Genomic DNA, 19214 nt, shown 5'->3' with positions numbered 1-19214 from the left:
ACAAGTTTAAAATAACAAGCCATATGTAGTAAGATTTTAAAAGATGAATTGTTCAAACCAAGAAGTTTTTTTTAAATATACCAGATTTTTACTATGGGCCAGGCACTGTGCCAAGCACTAGAGACACAAAGAAGAAGCAAGAACAGTCCCTGCTCTAAAAGAGCTCACATTATAATGGAAAAGACAACACATACTTACATAGGTAGGTAGAAGATGCATACACATAGCCTTGGAGAAGAAAGCACTAATACTTAGGGTTTCTAAAACTTAGCTGCACAAATGCAAGATAGTAGAGGCAAGATCAGTCAATAGCTCATATATTTAAAAGAAAATCTGGAGTTTTATGAAACTTGGAGCCAGCATTGCATGGCACCTACTAAAGTTAATGCAGTACATCTTTGGCTGCATCGTGTCTAGAACTAGGAAGGTAAAAGTACCATTATTATCTGCCCTGGTTGTACTACTATGTATACATACACATATATATATATATATATGTATGTATGTAATATTCTATAACATGGAACATTGCATTCAATTCGGGGAGTCACATTTTAGAAAATATAGACCTAGAGCATATAACTAGAAAAGGGCAACTTCAAGATAATTGAGAGACTAAAGATGATGAGACCTTGTCATATAAGGTTTAGTCAATGAATATCTAGCCTAAAGAAAAGAAGACTTTATGTCTCCCAAGCATTTAAAGGGCATTTGAAATATGGCACTAATCTTGTTCTGCTTGATCCTAGAGGGCAGAACTTAGATGAATGGGTAATAGATTTGGAGAAGCAGATGTCAGCTCCATCTAATGAAAAAAACTTAACAATTTGAGCTATTTCAGAATAGAATGGGCTACCTTGGGGTTTGTTATCACTGGAGACCTTCGATCAGAGGCTCAGGGGCTACTTTTCATGGATGTCATATATAGGATTCTTTATTAAGCATGGGTGGAGCTATTTCATTTTTGAGGTCTCTTACTCTGTTCTGACAATTGATAAGCATTTATTATGTGCCTTCTACGTGCCAGGCACTGTGCTAAGCATGGGGGATACAGAGAAAAGCAGTGCTTGCCACACAGGTGCTCACAATGTAATAAAGGAGACAACATGCAAACAATTATATCCAGTCTACGTACAGGAGAAATAGAATTGAGTCAAGAGAGGAAAGACACTAGAAGTAAGAAAGAAAGTTGGTAAGATTTTAGCTAGGGCTTTTTTTTTAAAAGCCAGGAGGTGAAGATGGAGATGAAGAGAAAGAGCATTCCAGGTATGGGAAAATAGCTAGAAAAAATGCCCAGAGCCAAGATGTGAGCTGTCTTGTTCAAGGACATAGAAAGGAAGTCCAGTGTCATGGATTTGAAGAAGGAAGGGAAGAAACATTACTAAGCACCAGCTGTGATATGCCAAGCACTGTGCTAAATGCTTTACAAATGTCATCTCTTTGATCCTTACAAGAATGCTGAGGAGAGGGGGAGGTATAACTATTTTCCTCATTTTACAGTTGAGGAAATTGAGCTTTTTTATTTTGTTTTACCCAGGGTCACACAGTTAGTAAGTGTCTGAGCTAAGATATGAACTCAGGTGTTTCTGGCTCCAGGCCCAATGATTTATCCTCTGTACCACCTAGCTGCCTCAACTTTTTTCTGATAGGTTTATGTTCAACTAGGGGAAAACTTTGAGTTTTGGAGGATTTTGAAGCAATAAAATATAATATAAGCAATAGCTTATCAGTAGATATGTGCCCTGGCTGTCTCTTATACCTAGAATGTTTTCCTTCTTCACCTCTACTTTTTAAACTCTTTGTCTAATTTCAAAACATAGCTTAGACTCCTCTTTCTGCAGGAAAGTTTCCTGCCCCCTTCTTCTAGTAATTTCATCTTTAAGGTCACTTTCCATGTACTTTGTATATATCATACATGCATGTGTTCAAGTATGTATGTTATATATGTATATATATACATGAATATATATGCACATTTATACACATGTTGTCTCCTCTATTATATAAATGCCTTGAGGCTGGGGATGTGTATTTCATTTTTCTTTGTCTCTTCAGTGCTTATCAGAGTGCCTGTCACATAGTAATCACTTAATAAATTCTTCTTGAGTCGTAGACTGACAGTAAATAAAGGACAATCTGTGGGACCATACTTCCAGTGTTAGTATTTCAAATACTACTGGCACATCATTAGGAAAAGGAAGCCTTTTATTTGCCAGAAGGGGGATTAAATTTGTGATTTTGTTGATAAAAATAGAGGGATATTCTGGTAAGTAAATACCTTATACAAGTAAACCATGATCTGCACTATTTATAATCATATATATGTATATATACATACATATACACACACACACACTCATTTTGGTCATATCTTTGTATACAATGTGAGATGTTGGTCTATACCTAGTTTCTGCCATAGTGTTTTTCAGTTTTCCAGCAGGTTTTGTCAAATAATATATACATTATTTGTCTGTCTCTTATACCTAGAATAAAAGACATACATGTATATATAATTTATATATTATAATTTATATTTATGTGTATTATATATAACAATATGATATTACATGTGTAATATTATATATTATAATTTATAATCTTTGTTGCCTGAGGCTCTAAAAAAATTAAATGACTGCCCAAAGTTACACACCCAGTATATGTTAGAAATAGGACTTTGACTCAGCTCTTCCTGACTCAGAGGTCACCTGAATCCCCATGTCATTGCACTATGGTTGCCTCTCTTAAACTACACCATGATTGACCATCTACTCTGAGAGCCACTATGGTATAATACAAAGATCATCAGACTTGGAATCAAGAGAATCCCAACTCTAGCACTACTTGTGGTCACTGTCAAGCCACTTCAACTCTCAGCCTAAATTTCTTAACCTGTCAAATGGGAATAATAAAACTTTTACTACATGACTCTAACATATGTGAAAAAAGTACTTTATAAACCTTAAAGTGCAACAGAAAATAGTAGAATTGTAGCTTTGGGCAGTCAATAAATATTTACTAAGCACTTGCTATCTATATGAAACTGTTGCAAGCACTAGGGAATAAACATTTATTAAGAGCCTTCTAAACCCCAAGGATACAAAAGGAGTCAAAAGAAAGTCCCTGCCCTCAAGGAGCTTATAATCTAATGGGAGGGGGAATAAGCAAAGATGTACAAGCTATATAGAAGATAAAATAGGAAGTAAAGAAGACACGGAAAGCAAAAGATTTACAAGGTGTTGGAAAAGACTTCCTGTAAAAGATAGGATTCCAGTTGAGACGTAAAGGAAACCAGGGAAGCCAGTAGGTGGAGATGAGAGAAAAATAGGTATAGGGGATAGTCAGAAAAAAATGCTGAAAAGTAAGAGATGAAGTATCTTTTTTATGGGACTACAAGGAGGCCAGAGTCATTGGATCAAAAAGTATGTGGCAGGGAGTAAGATGTACGAAGAGTGAAGAGGTAACAATTTGATACTGGCTAAGACATAGAGTGGGAGCTCAGTGGAATAGATTGGGTACAAATTACAATTATAACAAATGACCATAGTAATCTAGTATATGATCAACCCAAAGATCCAAGCTTTTGGAACCAGAAACTCATTATTTGACAAAATTTGCTGGGAAAACTGAAATACAGAATGGCAGAAACTAGGTGTAGACCAAATTCTCACATCGTATGGCAAGATACAGTCAAAATAGGTATGTGATTTATACCTAAAGGGTGATACCATAAGCAAATTGAGAGTATGGAATAGTTTATCTGTCAGATTTATGAATATGGGAAGGATTTAGGACCAAAGAAGACATAGAGAACATTAAAAATATAAAAGATAATTTTGATTATAGAAAATTAAAAAAGGTTTGTACAAATAAAACCAATGCAACCAAAATTATAAGGAAAGCAGAAAACTGGGGGAAATTTTTGCAACAAGTATCTCTGATTAAGGCTTCATTTCTCAAATATATAGGGAGCTGAGTCAAAGTTATAAAAATACAAGTTATTTTCCAGTTGATAAATGGTCAAAGGATATGCACAGGCAACTTTCAGATAAAGAAATTAAAGCTCTCTATAGTCATATGAAAAAATGCCCTCTTTTTATTATGAGAAGACTGAAGTCCAGAGAGGTTGTAACTTATTGAAAGGTAGACACAGAAAGGGCCAAAGTTAGAGTCTCACACATTTGTCTCTGTAGAGGATTTCTCCTCACCACATCAGCATTGTCTGCTCCATGTTGCTGGTTTCTGGAACAGAATGAAGGTTCTTTGAGAGTAAAAACTTGGCCACTGTATATCCCATTATGGGGCAGCTAGATGACACAATGAATAGAATGCTGAACTTGGAGTCAGGAAGACTCCTCTTCATGAGTTCAAATGACCTCAGACACTTACTAGCTGTGTGACCCTGGGCAAGTCACTTAACCCTATTTGCCTCAGTTCCTCACCTGTAAAGTGAGCTAGGGAAGAAAATGGCAAACCACTCCAGTATCTTTGCCAAGAAAACCTCAAATGATGTCATCAGATATGACTGAACAACAATAAAATGCAACTTTATACAGTACAACATATAGTGATGCACATGATGATACAGTTTTCAATGTAATATTTCCCCAGCTTTTGTTATGTTTTCATTGGCAGTTTTTCCCCTTATTTTGAGATTCTTTTGCAAAATTTAAAAATGCAAACCTCTTCAGAATGACTGGGCATTCCAGCCTAACTCTCTTTTCACCTTTCTCTTCATATTTCCTCAGAAACAACATAGAATTGAAAAGGTGTGCAGCTAGGAACAAGAACCTAATTAAATATACAAGACAGAACATCTTATATAAAATGCATACTTTTATAAACAGTGTGACTGCCATATCAGAAAGAAAACACCATTCTGTTTTTACTGCAGTGCTCAATCTTTGCTTTGTTATTGGCAGGTGCTGGCCTTGATGGAGTAGAAGAAATTAAACGCCATCCTTTCTTTGTTACCATCGACTGGAACGTAAGTTACATATAGAATGTTCATGAGACTATATAGTATTAGGTGGATATAATGACAGACATGGAAGATTACTATATTCAGACTGAGACCAAACACAATGCAAATACATGTGTATTCCACATAAGATTATCCCAACCAACATCAGTTTACAAATAACCTTATGGGCAAACTCCAATGGAAATCTCTGAAATTCTGTTGCAAAGTTTTGTGGATCCAATTAATGACATTAGGTGGGATAAGCCTGTATGTCAAAAAGTCAGACAATCCTGGGACATGTTTCAAGACTTTCTTTCAGCTTGGTTATGGCAAACATTCAGGAAAATGGAGTAGACATCATTTCAGAAGTACTGGGAATGGCCTTTTGTGACCCCTCCATTGGGACCCCATTTGCTCAGGAGAGAAAAATTCCTTTAACAGAAGGACATTCTGCACTTACAGATGAGTTCTAAAATGGACATACTACCAGGAGAGGTGACATAATGACACATACTCATTCATGTTAAAGCATAAATGGCAAATATCATGTCTTTTTCTTGAGAGAAGGCTTTGATAAGATCTCAGGGAGAAGACCATGGCAATTTTTGGTGCCTAAAAGATGCGAATGAAGGAAAGACAGGGAAACCTATTGACAAATGTCAATTTCACCATTTTACCCAAGGCCATCCCATGAGTTGTCCTCTAAGATATCCTCTAAAGTCCTTCTAGCTCTGAGATTTTCTGATTTTATACATGGAGGAGGATACTCTGTCCTGATGAATGCAAGTAGAGAGATTTCTTTGGGTACAAATGCAGCTTGTACAGCCAAATTATTCCAAAACCTCAGAATTCTTTAGTGGGAGCCAAATAAAAGAGACTGCATAGTATCTTTTTTTTTTTTTTTTTTTGGTAATATGAGTCATAACTTTCTCAGATTTTACAGTATGTTTTCATTTGGTATAATGAAATTCATTTCAATAGTATTTAAATTCTCTTCTATAAGTGACAGAAATGAGTATAGAAAGATATGTTTGACTAGAATGAAGTGGAATCATTGTAAAAATAAAAAGCCCATATTTTCACATACTCCATGTAACAAAGTAGAGGTAGCCCTCCACTTTTTGGCTCTTCACACACATGTATATGGTAGTGATGACTTCTGTCTGGAGACATTAGGGGAAGTTCATCTCGATGAACTGAGCCTTTGAAACACAAGCAGGATGTGAATAGGCAGTGATGGATGAAAAGGGGAAAGGAAGCAGAATGAACAAAAACAGAGGATTTTTTTGTTATTGTTCTTTAACCATGAAAAATAGCATGGTTTAGGTTAGCTTTCAGTTTAGGACCTGAAAGAAGTCAATCTTCATACTTAAAAGATGGTAGTGTTGCTTGTGGAAGCATTCTTATACACAGTGTTCCATCTCCTGTATCCATGCTTTTTAGGATTGCCTCTTTCCTTTACCTTTACACTTTTTCTTTACTTGTGACTCTCAAAAATCCTAGCTTCCTGTAAGGATCAATTCAAATATCACTTTCTACATGAAACCTTTCCTGATTCCCCCAATTGCCAGTGATTTCCTTTAAAGTCACTTTGTTTTTATTGGGCATATACCCATATGGCCACATATTGTCTCCCCAAGTTTGACTTCTTAGCTCCATCAGAACAAGGATGGGTTTCATTTTTGTGTTTGTATGCCTGGTGCCTAGTACAGTGCCTGGCACATAGTAGACAGTCAACACTTTAAGGAAATGTACTCTCTCTCCCTCTCTGACATTGGAATATTTTTCAACATCTCAGAAAAAAAAAAAGCCCTGAAATTAACATCTATGACTGCAATCACCATCTTTTTTATTTATAATTTGTTTTTCACCTTATTTTTCCCTTTTCTGAGCTAAATAGTAGAATTTAAATTGAAAAAGTATGAGAAATTCTTTGTAAAGCTTTGGTTTTAAGTGCAGTTTACTATCCATTTTCTCAAGAAGACAAATTTGAAAAATATTTTTTGGAGAGGGGTATGGTAAGCCACATACATAATTTCTATGGAAGACAAGAGTGACATAAAATTTTTAAATTGGAAGAGCATATTCATTCTGTTACCTTCAAACTGTGTGTGTGTGTGTGTGTGTGTGTGTGTGTGTGTGTGTGTGTGTGTGTGTGTGTGTGTAGACAGAGACAGAGACAGACAGAGCACATTTCCTTAAAGTGTAATACAGGGTGTCCTAAATGTCTTCGTGTAGTTTTAAGCCTTAGCCTTAGCTTAAGACTGCACGAGGACATTTAGGATAATCTGAATAAATATTAGTTATTATTATTTTCCTGGATCAATTATATCAAATTTTATGTTTGTCATGTCTTTCTCTAAAATTATGTTTGAAATATATCCCTTAGGTAAGCAATCTGTAAGTAATTCTTAAAACAAAAACATTACAAAAAAGCCCCAACTCGTGCTCTATCAATTTAAAATCTCTGTCAGACAAATATGAAAATGTTTTACATGAATGCACATGTATAACGTATATCTAATTGCTGACCATCTCAGGGAGGGGAGAGGAGAGGGAAGGAGGATAGGATAGAGTTTGAAACTCAAAACTTCAAAAAAGTTTTCAAATTGTTCTAATATATAATTGGGAAAAAATTAAGTAGTATTAAAAAAATTAAATCTGTCTAATAAGAGAGAGAGGTAATAAGAGATGAGAAATACATCAGTCAGTCAAGAAACATTTAAACACTCATATTTTGCCAGGTACTGTGGTAAGCACTGAGAGAGAATAAAGGAGTTTACAGTCTAATGGGGAAGATAACATGCAAACAACCACGTGCCCACAAGATAGAGAGAGAGTAGATGGGAGGCCATCTCAGAGGGCAGGCACTAACAAATTGGAGGGGTGAAGGGCAGGAGAGAACCAGACCAGGAAAGGCCTCTTACAGTGCCATAAAGGAAACAAATAGTGACTGCACATACATTATCTCATTTGGCCTTCAGACCAACCCTGTGAAGTTGGTAATACAAGGGGCATTATTCCCATTTAGCAGATAAACAAACAACTTCTCCAGGGTCACATGCAGTAGGTAATGAGTAGCAAAGAGAAGCTAAACTCAAAACCCAACATTATTACAGGCTCAAGGGAAACCAGACAAAATTCCTGAAAGACATTGAATAAATATGTTCTACCTCTTTAAAATATCCTATCACTTGGATTTCCTGGCACTGTGTGCTTTTTGGGAGTACTGAAATGTAATATTACTGAAGACTGGAGCTTCTGTTTTCTTGTCCCATTGAAGTGGAGAGCAGCAGAAGAAAGGAGAGAGGACAAAGATGGGACTCAAGACAGAATGAGCAAATGTGGGTGGAATTAAGGAAGGCAAACTTTGAAAAAACCATTAGACTATTTTTTTTCCAGCCTAAACTTTTGAAAGCTATAGGAAGATTGGACCAGTATGTGTTCTAGAGCTCCCAAGTCAGTGTATGCTTTGTACTGAGAATGACTTCTTACTACTGTGCCTTTATGATAACAGCCAAACTGTCAGCAGACCCCTCAAGGATGGAAGTACATTTGGACAGCAAAATAAGCATTGGTCTTGTGCAAATGGTTAGCACTGATCACAGTATTGTTAAGCAGAAAGGTCCCTGTTATTGCAGCGATGGTAATGGTGTTCCTGCAGCAAATACACTGTATTTTGCATTAGTTTGCATGCAATCAGTCAGCATCAACACTAATGTGCTAGATAATTAACATTGATTTGAAGAAGAGAGGTTATTTCAGGGTTTGAGGTTTTTTATGGATCCAGAAAGTAGCACATAGACAGATCTTTGGGGTACAGGACTGTCTCAAGTTCATTTGTGCATTTTGAAGAAGACCTATTCATTTAAACTTACTTATCATCATTAATCTGTCAAATAAAAAAAGGGCAAAATCTAGAGAAAAATGTATCTTACATGGATTTCTCTGCACGTGGTCAGATGACCTTTTATAGCTAGCAGGCTCCAGAAACACCGCATATTGCTTATTTCCTTCTACCCTGCAATTGCACTCTCTAGACCACTGAACTTCCAGACACCATGCCCAATAGGACAACCTACTCATCTTTGGAATGCCCACCCTGGGGCTGCACAGTCATGATTGAGCATCATGAGTGCAAAATCACATAGCTAAAAAGCCCTCTCTATCTGGCCAACCCCACTCACAATCCACATTCTACCCCAATCATCTCCCTCTACGCATTCCTCCAAAAACCACAATGAAATTGACACCTCTGTTGCTTTTAGAAAGAATGTATGAATGAATTCTCTTATGACCTTATTCACCATCTGTCTGATTTTCAAAGCAAAATATCCCTCCCATTTCCGTGTTAGAACTTGGGCTACTTGAAGGCAGGTACTATCACATTTTTGTATTTGTGTCCTCACTAACGGCATGTTGACGTTGTTCAGGTGTGTCTGACTCTTTGTGACCCCACAGACTTGGTCCATGGGGCTTTCTTGGCAAAGGTACTAGCATGGATCTCTGTTTTCTTCTCCAGTGTGTCCCTTTCTGTCTTACAAATCAAAAACTTAGGCAAATAGGCATTAAGTGATTTGTCCAGGGTCACACAGCTTGTAATTGTATGAGGGCAGATTTGATCTCAAGGCCTGCTTCTCTATCCATTGCACCAACGAACTGAACCATTTGGCCAAAGCTCTAAATTATAATGATTTTTTTTCTGTCATTCATTTTCTGAAAAATGAAGACCTAAAAGTAACTAAAGAGCCACGAATTATCACATCTGTGTTAAATTGAAATGAATTGACAAAAGATTGGACAAGAAGAGAATGTAGAGTTATTTGCAACCATTACAGTTTTTACCTAATGTACCCCCATGAAGTAGCAAACCTTTAGGCTGGCTGGCATAATTGCTTTCCCAGAATTGTAATGAAGCACTTATGGGTTTCAGGCAAGTTTTTAAAATTATGACTGTATGTACTATTGTCTTCCAGAGGCTCAACTGGTCTATCACCAGAGAGAGACCCTCATTCCAAAAAGCAGAATTTTCTGGCATTAAGAATATGCTTCATACGAAGAATATGATGTATGTCGTTGATGCCCTTCTCTCTCCCCTTTGTTGCTTCCCATTCTGTCTAGTCTTAGTCCAAGCTGTTTTCTCTGTATGAGTATCCTTATCCACATTGGCTCAGTTTTACCTTCTGCCACCCCAGGTTGGCTTACCCACATGTGCATCTGTCTAACTTACCCTAGCCCACCAAGTGCAGATGCCAGATGAGTCAATCAAGTGTACCTCCTGTAATTCAAATGCACCTCATAGCGTTAACAGAAAAAAGTTTAGAGGACTCCACCGAGCAAATTTAGGGAAAGATGTATTTGTTCTGTTTCTTAGCTACATGGACAAATGAAAACATAATGGAATAAGGCATTTAAACTATATCAAGTCTGTTTTGCAAGAAGGCAATCATCATGGTACAGGAATCCTGAAATCTTTTCCCCCTTTGCTGACAGCTGGCTTCCTGCCTGGGTGATGAATCCAAGTACTTACCTGGGGGATTCAAATAAAAAAAAAACACAAGGATAAATCAGTCTCTGCTCTGCTTTATTCTGTGGCCCAAAACTGCCAGCAAAGGTAACCTGGTTTCTTTGAAGCAAACATCTGTCACAAAGCAGCTGTCCCATGGAATCTTTGGGTCATGAGCATCTCTAGCAAGAACTGACTCAACCATCCATAAATAGAAATGCTGACAGGTGTTCCAGATTGATCCAGGCTGCTTTTTCAATTGGTTTCAAATACCCACAAATGAGTTCTCAGTTCTGGAGAACTTCTCTTTTAGAGCTTTCTTCATCTGACTAGCAAAGTGAAAAACTAACAAGTTAATTACAGACGAAGCATCTCTGTCCTTGAGTTATGTGACAGTGCCCAGCACAGCCTTTATTGTTGTTGATTTAATTTCTTTTTCTGAAGCTCATGCCATCAATGCCAAATCAGCACATACACAGAAGAAGAGTACCTTCCAAAGATTTAAGGAAAGTCAGTCATTTCAACCCACATAAGCAAACACTTGGAAGGTTTCCAATCCGTTCTTGGCCCTCTCACTAAGAATCTTGGCTCTCCTGACTATGGAGGAGCTATTCATTAGAAGGCAGGTTAGTGTTTGCATTTGCCACAATGCACCAAGACGTGTTAAGAAGAAAATTCAATCCGTGAATTCTTATTATATTTTGTGTGACTGATATTCCTGGCACACTAAGGAAGATTTTCTTTTTCAAGGACTCTAACAGTGAATCCTTCTCAAAGCGATTAAAAGCGATTATTAATCCTGTAATTTATCAGTTTTGTAAATTTGGATTTTTATATGAGGTTTATAAAATGAGGCAAACCAAAAAAAAAGTCATTATCCATTTATGCACTAAAAAAAACTACAGGCAACAGAACGCATGAGAGCATATATATTAAACTTCTCCATTAGTCTTTCCTAAGCAGACTGTCGTTCTTCTACACCTGCATATTCATGCAATCTCATTTCCTGTGCAGCGTGTAAAAATGCCCTTTACTCTGTTAAGACTTATTAGTTTGAAACTGAGATTGATTGTGGGAAGCAGACATTGATGGGCTATAAGCCCATACTAGAGTTTGTTTCTTATTCCATTAAAGGAGGCTCTGGTGCTATGCAAGTTAACACACTTATTATACCCCACCTATAGCTTTTTGTTTCTTCTCCCATTTGAGAGTGACATTTTTGGTATAAAAGCAACCATTAATATAGCTATTCAGAGTTTTCTATTATATTGCTTCTGTCACATGAATCTCGTTCTATCAATGTTGTGAGACCTGTGTCATGAAACCTCTTTTAAAATGAGGTGATTTTAAAAGAGTGCCCAGGACATTCAATCATATAAATCCCATTTTTATCCCTGTGTGAATCATTCTGTAGTATCATAGACTGAAAATGTAGGTCAGAATTGCTAAGGTGCATCTTACAAAGTTAAAATTCCTAAATGAAATGCAATCTCCATTTTCAGGTCAGCTTAATTTTGAAGTGCAATAATTCATGTTACAGACTTTGGGTTAAGATAATTTAATTCATCCTTCATATTCAGCTCAACTAGTAAGAATTTATTATTTACCTAGGTGCCAGGCTCTCTCCTAAGTGCTGAAAGATACAAAAAAGTGAAACAGACCCTGTCCTCAAGGTACTTAAAGTCTACTAGATTGAGAGTAGGAAGAACATGTCCATAAATAAATCAATGCAAAATGTTTACAGAGTGATTTTAGGGCAAGGTTGGAGTGGAGACAATACAAACAATTGGGAGAGAACAGGAAAGGCCTGGAAATACACCCTCAGCTGAGTCTTGGAAGGAGCTCCAGATTCCAGGAGACAGAGATGAGGACAGAAAACATTATAGACATGGAGACTAGCTAGTACAAAGGCACACAGATGGGGGAGATGGAACATCATGTGCAGAGAACGTCAAGTAGACTAGTTTTTTGCAATAATTCGAATTGTAGAGCTAAGAATTCAGAAAAAAATGTTTGTTGACTTCTACTATGATTTTGATAAGTCATTTAATCTTAGTAATACAAAGACAAGATGTAATGTTTCATATTGAGAAAGGTCTGCCTTGCCTGTCCAGTAAAACTGAGGATTAAGAATTGAAATGTTCTGTGGAAGAGGCTAATTGGGAAAAGAGAAAACTTCGAGTTAGGGTTCCACCTTGTACCTAGAGGTAGTTGATTTCTCCATGTGCAAGTTAGACCTCTGTAGAAAGTGGAAACCTTCTGCTTCAGCTTTGTCTTTTAATATGACCTTATGTTCACAGTTCCTTCCTGTGAATATTTGTTGCTCCATCTGCTCATGTAATGGCAGTGGTTCTAGACTCTCAGAAATATAAGGGATTTGAGATAATCTAGTCCAATCCACACCTAAACCGAAATCCTCTCTACAGCATTGCTTGAAAGCTTTTTATAACAAAAAACAAAAAACTACTGCCTTCTAAGACAGTCCACCCTCCTCTGGGACAGCTCTGTTCATTTGGAAGTGTTTGCTTCTATAAAACCATAATCCAGTTTAGCAGCTTCATCCCATTGTTCCTGGTTCTGCCCTTATATCAGTCAGTGGACATTTATTCAACACTACTATGTGCCAGGAACTGTGCTAGGCACTCAAACAGAAAAATGAAACTATTTTACCCTCATGGAACTTAGAGTTGAGCCAAAGGAAATACTGTGTACAAACATAGGTATATACAAAATATATGAAATGTGATTTGGATAAGAAAGCCCAATAAAATTCGCCTAATTCTGCTTCAGTGTGGCATTCATTCAACTTTTGTTCTTGTTATTGCTGAGTCATTTTCAATCATATCCAACTCTTTGTGACCTCATTTGGGGTCTCCTTGGCAAAGATACTGGAGAAGTTTGCCATTTCATTCTCCAACTCATTTTAAGGATGAGGAAACTGAGGCAAACAGGGTTAAGTGACTTGCCCAGGGTCACAGAGCTAATAAGTATCTGAGGCTGAGTTTGGAATAGGAAGGCCCATTAGGATAAGTCTAATATGATATCCATTCAACATCACATCCTTTTAAGTCTTCTCTTATCCAAGCTAAACATCACTAGCTCCTTTGGCCCAACCTCAAATGGCATGGTGTCTGGTGTTAGCAAACACAGGAAGCACATTGATATATTGCAGCGTATCCTAAAATGTAACTCCCACAACTTAGTGCCATGCCATCAAGTATAATCATACCCAAAAGAACTATCACTGCTCTCACTGTAGACACAATCTATTAATGAAACCCAAGAATATGTAAGCTTTTATTGTCTGCCATGTCACACTGTTGACTTGTATTGAGTTATAAGTCACTTAAAACACCCAAATCCTTTTTCACAAAAATGACTGTCTAGTTATTTTTCCCATTCTAACTACCCATAGGTAGTTAATTCTTTTTTTAGCCTGATTATAGGATTTCAGTTCTCCCTCATGAATTTCATCTTCTTAGACTCCACTTCTCATTTTATCTTGTAAATATCTTTTATAAGATTCTGCTTCTACCTCCACTGTATTATATTTCTTTCTCTATTTTGTATAATCTTCAGATTCAATAGTCATGAAATTATTTGCTTCTCTCTGTCCCTTAACTTCAAAGGACATTGATGTGATAGGAAATAAGAGTGAGTATATATAGTGAAATGGAACCAAGTATTGAGTTGGATGTTTTTTCCAATAATGCAGATTGCAAGCCATCTACATTTGCCCATCTCTTGCATCTCCTACCCATATCTTTCCTTAAGCTAAACAAGGGTGGGGAATGCAACATGCTACTTGCTTGATTCTAACAATTTGAGAACATCATTGTAGCATATAGGAGATCCACCAGCTATTCTGTATTTTTGCAATGTGAACAACCTATCTCATTTTTGTAATAGATATATAATAATTTCCTTTACTTTGGTTCTTCATCATAATTCCTTGTTAACAAACTGTACTAGTACTCATGTTTAACTCTGCAGAGATTCTTGCGTTCTAAGCTTTGCTGCCATATAACATTGATATAATATTGCTTTTTAAAAAAGATGGTCTTTTGTTTCTGGGAGTAGTGTATGTGTGTGAACACACATGAATACGTATTTATGTATGCATGGCAGTTTATATTGTGAGAAGTGGTTTTGTTTGATGAACAGAAAGCAAGCATCCAAGTATGGAGAATCTGGGTTCAAGCCGGCTTCTGATACTTATTATACTTATGGGACTTTAAGCAAGTGCATTAACTCCCAGGACCCCAGGCTACTCTCTGAGACTCCAAATTGTAGAACCGATGCCAATCTGTATTGGCAGAAGGAGCTTTCTTCCTATACAGATGAAATATATCCTTGTGTCTGTATGTGTGTATGTCCATGTATGTATGTATACACATACACAATGAGAAGTTAGCATAAGAGGGCACTGAATTAAAGGTCCTGAGACTTTGATTTTTGTCTGCCAGTTTGTATTAGAAACAAAACAGACAGGTGATACAGAGACAAAGACAGCTCCACATACGGAACCACAGAGAGAGAAACGCACAGTGACGAGAAGGGAGAAAGAAATTATTCTGTAGTTACCTGTGTGTGATAAGGTAGAAAGAACACCAGAGTTGCAATCAGTGGACCTGGGTTCAAGTTCTGGTTCTGCTACTTATTATCAACACGACCTTAACCAAGTCATTTAGACTTGTTCACATGTTGGGCTCTTAGCCTCAGCTTCCTTATCTATAAAGAAGTGAACTAGAACACCCTTGCCAGCTCTAAATCCTATGATTCCTATGATAGTTTATGCCTCCATATCAAAAAGAACAAGTCCTGACCATAGAAATGAACCCTCTCTGCAGGACAGCAGCATGAGGAAGCAGACATTTGGAGAAAGAAGAGGATATGAGTTTCAGTTAAGGACAAAAATTTATTTAATAATTCAATTCCCATATCACAGGAGGTGATTTATAGAGGTTATCAAAAACAGGCACAAACATTCTATATCCAGTGGTACTGTTTTGTTAAAAGTCTTGCCTTTAAGGGCTAATATTTCAATGATGGCCCAGAGCTTTTTCCTGCTTATTAGATTTCTTCCAACAAGTGTATTATCAGGGAAGTTTATTCAAATGCGTCACTAAAGAGAGCAGTATATTTCTATTTCTGAAAAGAACTTAAGGAGTAACTCAATTCAAGAAATTCATTAATGGCAGGAAATGACCAGATCTTATATGAGTTGAATAATTATTGCCCTTTTGATATTCCCAAATGAATATATAAAGTTATTATTTATGCATTCTGGAACACCTTCTGGTCACTAAAGTAACAGAACATTCAATATTTGACCCTTCTAAGATATAGCACCCTATAAATAATTGTTTGTTATTCTGCATACCACTGTTTCTCCTAACCTTAAATTTGCAGCCTTGATTCCTGACTTGTTTTCTTAAATGTAGTGGACTTAGTGACAGCAAGAGTATTTTTGTTCTGAGTGCAATTTGAAAATTCCTGCCCTTCTTTTTTGTCCCTGTGCAGCCATCTTCCATATTTTTTTTAAAAAAATCTGAGTTAGATCACAAGTTCTCTCTCTCCTTTATTTATTTGTGACATTATTTTTTTAATATTTTGAGTTCCAAATTTTCTCCCTCCTCCCCAATGCATTGAGAAGGAGAGCAATATTATGTCAGTCATACATGTGAAGTCATGTTAAACATATTTCCATACTAGTCATGTTAGGGGGGAAAAAAGAAAAACAAGAAAAATAAAGTGGAAAAAAAATGTTTAAATCTGCACTCAGAGTTCATCAGTTTTCTCTGTCTGGAGGTGGGTAGCATTTTTCTTCATGTGTCCTTTGGAATTGTCTCTACGACTACTCATTTCACTTTGCTTCAGTTCATACAAGTCTTCCCAGCTTTTTCTGAAATGATCCACCTCATCACTTTTATGGCACAATAATATATCATCACAATCAAACACCACAGCTAGTTCACATATTCCCTTCATAAGTTTTTGGGGGCTAGAAAGATGTCTTGCTTTGACCTTTGGTTGAGTTTGCCACTCCAAAATTCAATGTGATGCTTTATTTTAAAGTTGTTTGGAAGGGAATTTAGGGTGAGCTCACCTGTAATGCTTTCTCCATTCCACCATCTTGACTCCACCCCATGAGTGCCCTCTTTAGCCAAACATGTCTCTACAAGGCTCACTTTTCTTTTGCTCAGTCATTTCTGCATATATCAATCAATCAGTAAACATGAATTAGGTGCCTGCTATGTGCTAGGCTGGGGCAGGTAGGTGGCACATTGGACAGAGCACTGCGCTTGGAAACAGGAAGATTTATCTTCATGAGTTCAAATCTGGCCTCAGACACTAACTAGCTGTGTGATCCTGGGCAAGTCACTTAACCCTGTTTGTCTCCATTTCCTCATCTGTGAAATGAGCTGGAGAAGGAAATGGCAAACCTCTGCAGTATCTTTACCACCAAAATCTCAAATGGAGTTATGAAGAGCCATTCACAACTGAAAGAACTGAATAGGAGCAGAATCTTGTGCCAGGCACTGTACTGAGTGTTAGGAATACAAAGAGACAAGAGATGCTTCCTAGCCTCAAGGAACTTACAATGTAATAGGGGAGACAACATGTAAACAAATATATGTGAAGGCAGTTATGTTCGTTATAAATAGCTTATCAAACTTCAAAGATCTTTGTATTCTTAGACTGACTTCCTCTGTAAAATATTAGCCCACAGGATCCAACCTACTCATTATTCCCCTTTGAAATCTCCCAAAATATCAGGCAGACATCACAACATGCCTAACATTCTTCTCTAATACAAACTCTATGATGAAGTGATAACTTAATCCTAGACTTTCTATTTCAGTAGTTAGGCTCTCCTTATTTCTCAAAATTGGGACCTGAAGAGTATTTGCCTTTGTCATATCCTCTACCTCATTCAGTATGATTTCTGACTTCCATTGATCCACATTCAAATATCTTCTACCATGTTTTCCACACTTGGATTCCTGAATTTCTACGTATCTAAGTCTACCAATAGATAGCATTACTCTTCTACTACCCCTTTTGAATAAGATATACTCTACCAGAGCCATTTTGAGTCACGAATTTCATCCTACCAAATCTCTGAGGTTAAAATTATCCATAGTATTGGAATATCTAGTTTAATCTGTTTATTAATTGTACATTGTATATTTGTATACATCCCTATCACTCCATGGTTTGTTTTTGTTTTTTTCTATTTTGATGGGTCCTTGCCTCTTTCATTCTTCTACTCCTTACTATGCCAGTAGATCTCTGCTATTGGGTTTCTCCCTCTCCTTGCTCTGCAGTATAAAGTCCTCTCTATCAGGTTCATAAGTCTCCAGGGAAATGTATTTTTTTTAATTGGCTCTTATTATGTGCACTCCATCCCTGCTCAGGAACCTGTTGTTCCAGAATTTTAAGTTGTGGTTCAGATACATAAATTCCATTCCCATACACCATCTTCTTGGCTAATTGTTCACTTTCTGAAGGTACTTTCTCTTCTGAACCCCTACCTCTAGTTTTAATGAATATTTCATATTGCTTAATGATGCTTTTCCATGGCATAATTTTGAACCCCAAAATTTTGTACCAAAAGTGGATAGTGGTAACCAGGATTGACAGTTTTCTGGACAATCTCTGTCATGTCCCAAATACTTGCTTCTGGAATGCTATGGATGCCTAACACATTTGTTATGGTAGAATAAAGACACTGAACAATTACATTCAAACAATGATTTTTTTTTTTTTTAGCAATGCATATAGTTGCAGGAACAAATCACATCCAAGGCTCTTGGGCCACATGAAGACCCTGACCATTGGATTCTACAGTTATTATGTATTTGAAGGAAGTAGAAAAACAGGATTATAGGGATTGAGACGTGGTTTCTTACTGGTAGAGGGAATCAGGAGACACCAGGGTAAGGAAAGGGGCAGAGCAGTATTGTGACTTTCTCAAATCAGATGACTTCTAAGAAGTTGAAATTTAAAGAGTCACTAACTATATTTTAATGTAACAACACATGCATGAACAAGCATATCTGAGGTTAAAACAATGAGGCTTAGCTCATATGCTCTTTCAAGGTGTCAAGCCTAGCTAGTTATTTCTGCTATCCCATAAGCAATATACAAAACACAGGATGAGCCAGGTCCCATGGGAGGAGGCATGGATAGAAAAAAACTGTCCCATTTCCATCTATGTCATTTTAATGTAATAAGACTTTTTTTAAATCCCAATGCAATTTTTTACCTCCAAATGAGTGTCATTTCCTCCTAAGTGGTCACTGTGGGAAGTTAAAAAAATGATTTCAAAATGCTACTGTTGTTCCATTTTAGAAACTCCTTCTTTGGAATTGCTTTCAAAGTCAACTTAGAAACCATAAAAGAAAGCCATTCTCAAAACTCACATGCCACCCGTTATATGAAGTTTTCCTGAACTTTCTAACTTCTAGGACTCTCTCTGCCCCCCAACAAATTTACTTTGTAATTATCCTGATTTTATATCATATGTAAGTATTAATGTACATGTTGTCTCCATGTTAAAATGTTAAGCTCCTTAAGGGCAGAGATGTTTTCATTTTTCTATCTCCAGTATTTTCTGTAATGCCTCATGATTAATAAATGCTCACTGATGGATTGATTACAAAGATATGGCTATACCCAAGTAGCACCCAGAGGTACATGCACATGAAATCACAGGTTAGAAGAAGAGAGAGTCCACATAAA

General features: G+C 36.9%; 1 protein-coding gene across 2 annotated transcripts in view; it reads left to right on the top strand.

Moving 5' to 3' along the window:
* The window catches only part of RPS6KA2 (ribosomal protein S6 kinase A2), a 434977-nt gene that overhangs the window by 367067 nt on the left and 48696 nt on the right, over window positions 1–19214 (top strand). For both annotated transcript variants that reach the window (XM_072643859.1, XM_072643860.1), the window contains exon 11: window positions 4920–4984. In XM_072643859.1, coding sequence (XP_072499960.1) covers window positions 4920–4984 — 65 coding nt within the window. The remainder of the gene's footprint in view (window positions 1–4919; window positions 4985–19214) is intronic.

This window comes from Notamacropus eugenii, chromosome 2 (assembly GCF_028372415.1).
Source record: "Notamacropus eugenii isolate mMacEug1 chromosome 2, mMacEug1.pri_v2, whole genome shotgun sequence".
Lineage (NCBI taxonomy): Eukaryota > Metazoa > Chordata > Mammalia > Diprotodontia > Macropodidae > Notamacropus > Notamacropus eugenii.
Note: the sequence above shows the minus strand (reverse complement) of the source record. Positions and strands in the feature narration are given on the sequence as shown.